Source organism: Chiloscyllium plagiosum, unplaced genomic scaffold (genome assembly GCF_037043375.1).
Source record: "Chiloscyllium plagiosum isolate Xiang-an unplaced genomic scaffold, Cpla_swu_hap1 HiC_scaffold_49, whole genome shotgun sequence".
Lineage (NCBI taxonomy): Eukaryota > Metazoa > Chordata > Chondrichthyes > Orectolobiformes > Hemiscylliidae > Chiloscyllium > Chiloscyllium plagiosum.
The window spans coordinates 3,650,817-3,662,959 of record NW_028270187.1 but is presented as its reverse complement, the minus strand read 5'-3'; the positions used below and the strand labels follow the sequence as shown (position 1 = coordinate 3,662,959).

At 43.9% G+C, this 12,143-nt stretch overlaps 2 protein-coding genes and 1 long non-coding RNA gene across 3 annotated transcripts in view; 1 reads left to right on the top strand and 2 right to left on the bottom strand.

Annotated features, from left to right (window-relative positions):
* Positions 1–12,143, bottom strand: part of LOC122544647 (uncharacterized) — a 211,597-nt gene that overhangs the window by 6,862 nt on the left and 192,592 nt on the right. The gene's annotated exons all lie outside the window — the stretch shown is intronic.
* Positions 6,419–6,872, top strand: LOC122544569 (histone H3). Its single transcript, XM_043683884.2, has one exon. The coding sequence runs from the start codon at positions 6,419–6,421 to the stop codon at positions 6,827–6,829; it is 411 nt and encodes a 136-aa protein (XP_043539819.1). The 3' UTR covers positions 6,830–6,872.
* On the bottom strand, positions 9,282–10,437 carry LOC122544544 (histone H2B type 1-O-like). The gene has a single exon (XM_043683858.2). The coding sequence runs from the start codon at positions 10,131–10,133 to the stop codon at positions 9,678–9,680; it is 456 nt and encodes a 151-aa protein (XP_043539793.2). The 5' UTR covers positions 10,134–10,437; the 3' UTR covers positions 9,282–9,677.

Sequence of the window (12,143 nt, the reverse complement as noted above, 5' to 3'; positions counted from 1 at the left end):
GAAGGAGGATGAACTCAGGACATGGTTAGAAAATGGGATTGGAATTGGGATATCATAGCAATTACAGGGACATGGTTTGGGGATGACACAATCGGCAGCTTAATGTTCCAGGAATCAAATGTTTTCGGAAGGATGGGGGGAGGGGCCAGCAAGAGAAAATGGGGAGTGACATGTTTGGTCAGAGATAAGGTCACACCTTTACTTAGGGATGATATTCCTGGGTTTATATCCATGGAAATTATTTGGGTGGAACTGAGAAATAAGAAAGGGTTTGATCACATTATTGGGATTGGATTGTAGATGCCCCAACAGTCAGCAGGAAATTGAGAAACAAATTTGTCAGGAGATATTACATCTGCAGGAATAATGGTGTGGCTATGGCGAGGGATTTTAACATTCCAAACATAGATTGCCATATTGTTAATAGTTTAGACAGAGAGGAATTTCTTAAGTGTGTACAAGAACATTTTCTGATTCAGTATGTGAATATACCTTCGAGACAAGGTGCAAAACTTGATCTACTCTTGGGATATAATGATGTTTCAGTGGGGAAGCACTTTGGGACCAGCGACCATAATTTTAATAGTTTTAAAACTGTGATGGAAAAGAATAGTCGAGATCTAAAAGTTAAATTTCTAATTTGGAGGAAGGCCAATTTTGTGAGTATTATGCAAGAACTGTCAAAAGTTGACTGAGGGCAGATGTTCGCTGGCAAAGGGGTGGCTGGAAAATGGGAAGCCTTCAAAAATGAGAAAACAAGGAACCAGAGACAGTATGTTCCTGTTAGGGTGAAAGGCATGACTGGCAGGTGTAGGAAATGCTGGATGAGAAAAGAAGTTGAGGTTTTGGTCCAAATAAGAAGGAAGCATATTTTAGTTAAGTACAGCAGAGGTTGAGTGAATCCTTCAAAGAGTATAAAGAGTATATATACTTAAGAAGGAAATCAAGAGGGCAAAAAATGGACATAACATAGCTTTGGCAAATAGTGTTAAGGAAAATTCAAATAGATTTTATAAATACATGAAGGTCAAAAGCGTAACCAGGGAAAGAATAGGGCCTAGCAAAGATTAGCAAGGCAGCCTATGTGTGGAACAACAGGAAAAGTGGGAGATACTTAGCAAGTGCTTGCTGAGGAGAAGGAACTGGAAGAGAGAGAATGTGGGGAAACAGATGGTGACAGCTTGAAAAATGTCCATAATACAGAGGAGGTGCTGCTGGATATTTTTAAATGGAAAAGGTGGATAAAACACACCCGATCAGGTGTATCCTGGTACACTGTGATAAGCTAGGGGAGTGATTGCTGAGGTATTTGTATCATCAATAGTCACAGGTGAAGTGTAAAAAGACTGGAGGCTGGCTAACGTGATGCCACAATTTAAGAAAGGTGGTAAAGAAAAGCCAGGGAACTATTGAACAGTGAACAGAGATGTACAGCATGGAAACAAACCTTTCGGTCCAACCCGTCTATGCTGACCAGATATCCCAACCAAATCTAGTCCCATTTGCCAGCGCCCAGCCCATATCCCTCCAAACCCTTCCTATTCATATACCCATCCAAATACCTCTTAAATGTTGCAAATGTACCAGCCTTCACCACTTCCTCTGGTAGCTCATTCCATATACGTACCACCCTTTGTGTGAAAAAGTTGCCCTGTAGGTCCCTAGGACCTTGCCATTAAGTCCTGCTAAGATTTGCTTTCCCAAAATGCAGTACCTCGCATTTATGCAAATTAAACTCCATCTGCCACTTTTCAGCCCATTGACCCATCTGGTAAAGATCCTGTTTTAATCTGACATAATCCTCTTCACTGTCCATTACACCTCCAATTTTGGTGTCATCTGCAAACTCACTAACTGTACCTCTTATGCGCACATCCAAATCATTTATGTAAATGATAAAAGTAGAGAACCCAGCACCGATCCTTGTGGCACTCCACTGGTCACAGGCCTCCAGTCTGAAAAACAACCCTCCACCACCACCCTCTGTCTTCTACCTTTGAGCCACATCAATAGTAGGCAAACAGTTGAAGAGATTCTGAGAGATAGGATTTACATATTTTTGAAAGGCCAGGATTGATTATGGGGAGTCAACATGGCTTTCTGAGTGGGAAGTCATGTATCTCTGACTCAACTGAGTTTTTTTGAATTGGTGAAGAAGAGGACTGATGAGGGAAAAGTGGTGGATGTGATCTATGTGGCCTTCAAGTAAGGCGTTTGACAGGGTTCCCCATGGGAAATTGGTTAGCAAGATTAGATCTCATGGAATACAGGGAGAACCAACCATTTGGATACAGAACTTGTTCGAAGGTAGAAGACAGGTGGTGGGATGCTTTTCAGACTGGAGGCCTGTGACAAGTGATGTGCTGCAAGGATTACTGCATGGTCCACTGCTTTTCATCATTTATATAAACGATTTTAGTTAAAAAATGACAGAACACCAGGTTATAGTCCAACAGGTTTATTTGGACATACAAACTTTCGGAGTGCTGCTCCTCCGTCAGGTGTCTATGTTCTGAAAGCTTGTACTTCCAAAGAAACCGGTTGGACTATAACCCGGTGGTGTGTGATTTTTAACTTTGCACATCCCAGTCCAACACCCGCACCTCCACATTATTATGAATGATTTGGTTGTGAAGTTGCACGTAATGTGAATAAGTTTGCAGATTACACAAAAATTGGGGGTGTCGTATACAGCAAAGTAGACTACCTCAGAATACAGCAGGATCTTGATCAGATGGGCCATTGGACCCAGGAGTGGCATATTGAGTTCAATTTAAATCAGTATGAGCTGCTTCAATTTGAAAAGGCAAATCAGGGCAGGACTTACACACTTAATAGTAAGGTTCTGTGGAGTGTTGCTGAACAAAGAGACCTTGGAATGCAGGTTCATTGTTCCTTGAAAGTGGAGTTATAGTTAGATAGGATAGCAAAGAAGGCATTTGATATTTTTTTCTTTTCTGTTCAGAGCTTTGAGTATATGACTCAGGAGAATATGTTGTGGGTGTACAGAACATCGTTTATGCCATTTTTGGAATATTATGTGCAATTCTGGTCTATCTCCAAAGAAAGGATGTTGTGAAACTTGAAACGGCTATTCAAGATAGTTTTTGGTGAAACGAAAAGGCCTACAATTTGGGAAGAAATTTAGCAAAAGACGTGAAGGCTGCAAACATCCAAATTCAGCAAATGACAGCGAAAATGGATTTGATTAACAAAGAGCAAATGAAGAAAACCGTAACTTTGTGGAAACCATTAAAGAAAAAAAAATGTTGAAGCACTAATAAATGTGTAAAGAGAGAAATAGGTTGGTAAAGAGGACCATATGTCACTTACAACATAAAAGAGGGGAGTTCAAAATGGGGAACAAAAACATCTTCAAAAATCGCTAACATACTGTTGTTTTCTGTTCAGAGATGTTCACATAACTAACACAGTAGTAATGTTGGGAGTTTAGTGAGAGCGAAAAACTGAACCAAATCAGTATTATTTGGGAAATGACGTTGGGATAGTGGATAGGATTGAAGGTTGTGAAACACCATGTCTTGATCATCTACGTCCCAGAGTATTTAATGTAGTGGACAGAGTAATAGTGGATGCAGTGGTGGTCATGTTCCAAGATTCCATAAACTCTGCAATAATTTACTCAGATTGGGGGTTAGCTAGTGTAAGCAATCCAATGGAAAAGGCAGGTAGGCACAAAATTGGGAACTACAGACCAGTCAGCCTGCAGGGAAATATCAAATGAAAGCTTCAATTGTGAAGCATTTGACAAAACAGTATTCAGGATCTGCTGGAGTCAGCATAAACATGAAGGGCCTGTTCCAGTGCACACTGTTCTGTCTTCTAAGCTTGACAAACCGACTGGCCATCTTTGAGGGTGTAAACAGTAGAGCTGATGAGAGTGTAACAGTTACTGAGGAGAAGAACTGCAAATAACTCCCTGGACACCGCAGCAAAGGCTGAAAGTAGGAGAAATTCTATCCTTCCACACTTTCTGGCGTGTGACTGTATGTGAATGTGAATATTGTGTCAGAGAGACTGTAGGAAAAGGACGGACGGTTAGTCTGACGTAACTGTGTTTGTGTGTCCGCTAACATTATGATATTTCCAAGTCTCTCTTATGTAACTCAAAAATATTTACAATTCAAATTATCTCCCTGCTTCCCTTCTAAACCCCAAAGGTAGATTTGAAGGCAATATATTTGTTAGTTTCAAGATTTCGGTCTAAAAGTAGCGACAATGTCACCGTTCAGCTCAGAGAGCGCCATCAGTGCAGCAGCAAAATGCGTTTAACTGAACAACGGAGCCGTCAATTGGAGTGAAAACTTTTCAGCCGTAAAGCTTCCCATGTCAGTGTGAGGAGCGATCGAGCCTGGCTCTCTGGAAATGCGGAATTTCAGAGGAATCGGAGAGTTTAGGCCTTTAGAGATACACAGGGAGGGAGCAGGGAGCTGACGGCAGATTATCCCTGCGACCTCAGCACGCTGCCTTGAAGTTGCTCTGATTTGGAGACGCCGGTGTTGGATTGGGGTGTACAAAGTTAAAAATCATGCAACACCAGGTTATAGTCCAACAGGTTTAATTGGAAGCACACTAGCTTTCGGAGCGACGCTCCTTCATCAGGTGATAGTTGGACTATAACCTGGTGTTGTATGATTTTTAACTTTCAAGTTGCTCAGTGCCGCCCCCAGCAACTTCATTGCTTACCCAGTTCAGACTGACCCAGAGAGAGATTCAGCGCAGAGTTCTCAACATGAGCGACAGTGCAGCCGCCGAAACGGCTCCTCCAGCCTCCGCTCCCATCAAAGCCAAGGCTCCCAAGAAGAAGGCGGCGGCTCCCAGGGAAAAAAAAAACACCCGGTCCCGGGTTGGGAGAGCTGATTCTGAAGGTTGTCGGGGATTTCAAGGATCTCAAAGGGGCGTCTCTGTCCGCTGTAAAGAAGGCGCTGGAGAGAAGCGGGATCGATGTGGGAAAGCGAAAGGCACAGATCAAGATGAGTATCAGGAGGTGCCTGACGAACGGCTCCCTTGTTCTGGTCAAGGGCCAGGGCGTCTCCGGCTCCTTCAAACTCCCAAAGAATCCAGTCATGGCAAAAGCGGGAAAGAAGGCGGGAACATCAGCGGCCGCCAATAAACTGGCCGTGAAGAAATCACCGGCCAAGAAGGTGACAGCAAAGAAATCCCAGGCCAAGAAAGCGACAGCCAAGAAGTCCCAGGCCAAGAAAGCGACAGTCAAGAAATCCCCAGCCAAGAACGCGATCGGCAAGAGGACGGCACCGCGAAAGAAAGCGGTGAGCAAAGCAGCGCCAAAGAAACGGACTTTCGTGAAGAAGGTGAAAAAGGCCAAGGGTCCTAAAGCCCCCAAACCCCTCAGCAAACCGGCTAAAAGCAAGGCCAAGCCCAAAGCGAAAGTGACCAAGACAGCAGCAAAGTCGGCGTAACATATAACCATTTGAACCCAAAGGCTCTTATCAGGGCCACCCACATCTCGCAGGTAAAAGCTGAGCCCGGATCCAATGTTCCTTGTCCCGGCGCCGCGCGCAGACCTACCTCAGTTATTAATCGATCTGAATAAATCAAATAAACACTCATGCCATGGTTTACGAGAGCGCAACCTGTTGAATGGGGAAGGCATCAAATAGGGAAGGGCCGGTTTATTGATCCACATGTGGTTATTTCACTTCGCAACTTATAACCCTACCGAGTCACGAATGTGACAAATTGTAGTATTTGTATTTCACTGACCCGTTCAGGAATTTTGTTCAGTTTTGATTCTGGGACGCTGCGCATGTTTTCATGGCGCGTTCCTTCTATGTGGCTGTTACAGATAGGTACAGATAGTTCAGGCAGCAATTCCCCATTGTGTTCGGCCTAATTACAATCTTAGGGTAATAAAAAAAACAGATAAAGTGAGATTCTGTCCTTTTATCGGTGTACACTGCATTTGCTTTTAAGATGGCGGGTTGTTTCGATTGATCAAGTTCGGCTGTTCAGTTGGTCTGGGCTATTTTAAACCCCGCCTTTCCTCCTGCCTGTTACAGACAGATCAGGCAATGATCCCGCCTCCTCTCTTCGCTGACAGTTAACTAGGTTTTTAATAATTACTATAAAATATTAAATTTTAACTTAGTTGCAGACGGATGTTTGCGTTTGAACGTTCATCTCAGTGTTTATCAGAGTGAATTCGGCGGGAATTTTCAAACTGACCAACTGTCATTTCACGTTACCCAATCAGCTTCCAACAATTCTTTTCCTGCCTTTTCTGTGCCTTCCGGAGCTGTTTCTCTGTGGGCTGAGGGACAGGGTTGTATCCAATCCCAGCTCTCGGGCGGGCTCTACATTCCCTTTAACAGGCAGCACCGCAGCAGCCTCAGCATTGACAGCAGCAGCCTGTGTGTATTACAGAGAGTTGAAGAGAATGGCCCGAACCAAGCAGACAGCGCGCAAATCCACCGGAGGGAAAGCTCCCCGCAAACAGCTGGCGACCAAAGCGGCCCGCAAGAGCGCTCCGGCCACGGGCGGAGTGAAGAAGCCTCATCGCTACAGGCCCGGCACGGTGGCTCTGCGGGAGATCCGCCGCTACCAGAAATCCACCGAGCTGCTGATCCGCAAACTTCCCTTCCAGCGCCTCGTGCGAGAGATCGCTCAGGACTTCAAGACCGACCTGCGCTTCCAGAGTTCGGCGGTGATGGCCCTGCAGGAGGCCAGCGAGGCTTACCTGGTGGGGCTGTTTGAGGACACCAACCTGTGCGCCATCCACGCCAAGCGGGTCACCATCATGCCCAAGGACATCCAGCTGGCCCGCCGGATCCGCGGGGAGCGCGCCTAAACGGAGCCTGGCCGGCCCTACACATTCACCCCGAGAGAGAGAAAGAGAAACACAACGGCTCTTTTCAGAGCCACTAAACTATCCATAGAGAGCAGGAAACGATGTGGTACATTAATATTTGTAATTATAAATCAAGGAAGTAAAACGGAATGAGTTATAAGCGATATTGCCATGGACCGTGAAGTCATATCTCCCGTCTTCGCAGAATTTATTGTGACAGATTGTGAAATATAATTTTAACATGACATTGGTAGTGTATTATAAATTCCCGGAATCTCCCTCTCTGTCTCGGTATTCATATGGCTTGTCGTTGGGGGATGGGAAACATTTGGCGCCAAGAGATCAACGGCTCATTTTCAAACTTGAAAAGTCCACTAACATGTAGAAAAGAGCGCAAAGTTTTACAGGTGAGAATGCGCAGGTACTTAGGCGTTGATTTGTCTATCGATTACAGAAGTGCAGTTCACTTTACCCCCTTCCCTCCTTTACAGCTGAAAAAGAAAAATCACTCACGGGTATTTAATATGTTCTCTCTGGGGGCAGCGAAGAAAGTCTGTCTATGAACACACTAGTGAACAAACCGCTGAGGGATAGGGGCCGCTTAGGAGTATTTGCTACATCGACTGTAGCTGTACAGGGCTCTGGTGAGACAACACCTCGAGTACTGTGTGCAGTTCTGTTCTCCAAATTTGAGGGAAGACATTCTGGCTATGGAGGGAGTGCAGCGTAGGTTCACGAGGTCAATTCCTGGAATGTCGGGACTACCTTACGCTGAAAGACTGGAGCGACTGGGCTTGCATACCCTTGAGTTTAGAAGACTGAGAGGAAATCTGATTGGGACATATAAGATTATGTGTGAGTGTATGAGAGAGGGTCTCCGTGAGTGTCTGTGTGTACTTTGCTCAAAAGCTATATGAATCCACGTAAGAATCTGTAAATCCATTTTCTTTAGATTATAATCAGTCTGACCATTGTGGCAGACAGTCTCACAGGGCAGCTTGCACCTTAAAGGCATTATCTGGGCCAACATGACACCAGTTGTTCAAGCACGTGATGGATGTTCCGAAAGCTAGTGCATACAGATAAACCTGTTGGACCATAAGCTGGTGTTGCGTGATTTTTTAACTTTGTACACCCCAGTGCAACATCAGCAACATCTCCTCAACACAATTATTCAATAACAAGGCGATAGTAATTGACAGAGCTCAGGTACAAAGTTCAAGCTTCTCCACATTAAAAATAAAACAAATCCGGTGAGTGCCCTTAAAAGAGCCTTTGGGTTGTCAGATTTAAACCATCAAGAAGGGTTTCACACATACCCAATCGTATCGTATATGGAAGCGACTAAAACCGATAAATAATTAAAGGGAAAATAATCAATCCGACGGAAGGAAGAGCTCCTTTCATAGATCTGAGTGGCTCTTAAAAGAGCCTTTGGTTTGTCAGATTTAAGAATACTTTCTTCACTTTTTAGCAGATCCAGCAGCGGAGGTTTTCTTGGGCAGCAGCACGGCCTGGATATTAGGCAGCACCCCACCCTTAAGAAGCTGAAATGAACCCGCTTAAGAAGCTGAAACACTGCAGTCTGCACTTGACTTCTCACTTCACATTGCAGTAGCACCCCGGGCATCCTGATAAAGCAACACACAACATTCTTTCGGCTCAGTATCGATGGCGAACACGATGTTTAGACAACATATTGCCTAGCTATCACCATTGTTAACTTGAGAATGCAACTTTTTTAAAAAATGTTTTGTGATTTACACATGAAAGAAGTGAAAGTATCACGGTATTCTAACAGATGAAAAGCTTAACAGACAATCAATTTTTCAATGCATAATTTTAGTTAAATCACACTGTAAATTGTTGCTATGAATTCTGTTAGGACTGAGCCCTCCACTACCACCTGATGAAGGAGCGACGCTCCGAAAGCTAGTGTGCTTCCAATTAAACCCGTTGGACTATAATCTGGTATTGTGTGATTTTCAACTTTGTACACCCCAGTCCATCACCAGCATCTCCAAATCATGTTGTTTAGACGATATTTTGAAGCTGTCCTCCCTTATTGCTCTCGGTCTCAGATTCAGCAAAATCATCACATTTCAATCCGGCAGCTTTCTTGGGCGTTCTCTCGATTCCCTTTGAAAGCTTCTTACCGACAGCAGAAAGTGCTTAGGTTTTTGCATTCTGAAAAATCGGATTATACCAGCGCATTGCAAATATCTTTTTAAAAATCAGATGAAAGATATGGACAAGTGTGATTAGATTACATTACCTAGTGTGTAACTGGCCCTTTGGCTCAACAAGTCCACACCGCCCCGCCGAAGCGCAACCCACCCAGACCCATTCCCCTACATTTCCCCCTTCACCTGACACTACGGACAATTTAGCATGGCCAATTCACCTAACCTGCACATTTTTGGACTGTGGGAGGAAACCGGAGCACCACGGGGAGAATGTGCAAACTCTACAGTCAGTCACCAGGTTATAGTCCAAGAGGCTGATTTGGAAGCACTAGGTGGTTGTTTGCAAGGTGTGAAAATAAGTATTAAAATTCTACCAGGGTTTTTACCAACGTTAAATAAACAAGATGGAAAAGTGACTCACTGACGTTTAATCTGCCCACTCTAAACACAGGGGAGAGGCTGTTTATGCAATCTTCCCCGCACCGTACCTCATTAATTTGCAACGGTCTTATATGAACAAATTATTTTGTGAAGAATCATATGTAAACTAAAACAAAACAATCTTTAAAATAAAACGATTCAGCTCACACTGGGAAGTTGTGGGTGGCTCTTATAAGAGCCTTTGGGTTGTGCATGTGTTTGTTTCAGTGCGATGCGGTCCTTCACTTGGAGCTGGTGTACTTGGTCACCGCCTTTGTGCCCTCCGACACGGCGTGCTTGGCCAGTTCCCCGGGCAGCAGCAGCCGCACGGCGGTCTGGATCTCCCGGGAGCTGATGGTGCTGCGCTTGTTGTAATGGGCCAGGCGGGAAGCCTCCCCCGCGATGCGCTCGAAAATATCGTTGACGAACGAGTTCATGATGCTCATGGCCTTGGAGGAGATGCCGGTGTCGGGGTGAACCTGCTTCATCACTTTGTAGATGTAGATGGAATAACTTTCTTTCCTGGACCTTTTCCGTTTCTTGCCGCCCTTCGCTGGCGCCTTCTTGATGATTTTCTTCGCGCCCTTCTTGGAGGCTTGCTGTGCTTTCTTCTCATCCGCCATAGCGCCGCTCACTTTCAGGCACAGAATAAGAGAAAGCGGGCTCGGAGCTCCCTTTTTATAGCCTGACGACGTCATCAATGCTAATGAAGGATGGGGGAAAGCCTCGTTCCTGATTGGGTAGTTTACATGGAATCATTCCCAAACAGTCAGTCTCTGTGATTGGTTTTGTGGGATTCAATGTGGATCTGTCAGAATCTACAACGAAATGTAAAGCGGATGGTGATTCTGTTACTATCACACTGACTGAGGGAGATTTGTTTTGTGTCTGTTACACAGAAAGTGACTGTGGTAATGGCTCGTTTTCCTTCTGTTCGTTGTTGTGATGATGTGGGAGTGGAAGGGTGTGTTTCTAGTTCCGCATGTCTATTTCTGGGCTGGAATTCACACTGAGCTTGCCAATTTTATTAGTGGTTTGCACTGCTGCCTCACCACGCCAGGGACTCTGATTCGATTCCAGTTCGGGTGACTCTCTGTGGGGACTTTGCACATTCTCCCCTTGTCTTGAGTGGGTTTCGTCCGGGTGCTCAGTTTTTCTCTCACAATTGGCCATGCTAATTGCCCATAATGTTCTAGGATGTCTAGGTTAGGTGCATCAATTAGGGTAAATGCAGAATAATGGGGAATGGGTCTGGATAATTTCCACAACTTTTATTCGATGGTAAGTTTATGATTGTAAGGTATTTTCTGGATTGGTCAGTCTCTGGTCTGAATGTATACTTTGAATTTATTGTTCACATGTTTATAACAAGACCAGTATGAGAGTTTTTTCATTGTGTCCAATAATCTCTGGGTATCTGTTTAAACGTGTACCTTTTCATGTCAATGTTTGATTTTCCTTTGGACTTTTGAAAACAAAGTATTTATTTAGTCATTTCGTCTGAGAAGTGTTCTGTTTTCATCTTATGGAAACAAATTAAATTGCAATATTTGTTTCAATCTGGCACTTGGCCTGCTATTTAATTCCTCCAGTTTGGACAACAAGAATTGATACATGAATTACATACAGTCAGAGTCAGACAGTATGTTTAAGCTATGGTGAGATAACTGGATGAATAATTAGTCTGGATTTTTAGTTACTTCTTTCCCTACTTAAGTGGAATACATTGTGAACATGCAGTAGGTTCAGTATTTTCTAATAAACAAGTAGAATTTACTTTTTGACCAAGGTGATACTATGCATTTAAAATCTATAGGAAGTTCACTTGTACACAGAGGCTGACACACTCTCACACTGTCCTGGAAACTCGTTTAATGAAATGCTAGTTCTCCCAACTGTGAGATCTTTGAGGTCATGACTTTTCCATTTTTGTCAATAGACCTACTAACCTGAGAGTATTTATGTACATTGCAAGACATTCTATACCCACTGTGTATTGACACCATCTCATTCCTTGGTATGTCCAGAAATTATCAGTTTCCTTCAAGTCCTTCCTTCCATGAATAAGGACAATAACTGGTGCAGTCTGCAACTGTTTGTTCTTCTGAGAGCGCAGAACTCATCTTGTTTCTTCTATTCACTTACATGGTTTGCGTACTTGGGAATTACTATCTACCTGTCAGTCTGTGCTATTCAATGGGACTGATAATACGGTTTATTGTCGTTCAAAACTCTGCGCAGATGTGACAGACTGAACAGATTAGAGCAATGTTGCCTCGTGAAAGACTTGGAAACTAAATTTAATGTTGACTACTTGGGCTGTTATGTACATGCACTGATTTTATGTATAAAAAGATTTTTGAAAGATACCGTTATGATACAGGAAGGATGCTCACACTCGATTGATCCTGCTTCAATCTTCCTGCATTGTGTTATTGAGCAGTTTAAATGCTTGCTATTAAGTGGACAGCCAGTAGCAAAGGAGAGAGGTTTCAGTTCATGTTACCTAAAGTGAATGGGAAAGGCCTTATTTTCTTTGACTGTTTGAATCTGGAGAATTCACAGGCAAATGAAATCCCAACACATGGTCAAAGAACAGATCTGTGCTGTTCTTCAGAGTCAAGGAGGTAAAGGCAATTGACCATGGCAACTCTGATGGTGCAGAGTCTAACTGGGAGTAATGATATCAAGGTCCGGCCTTCAGAGAG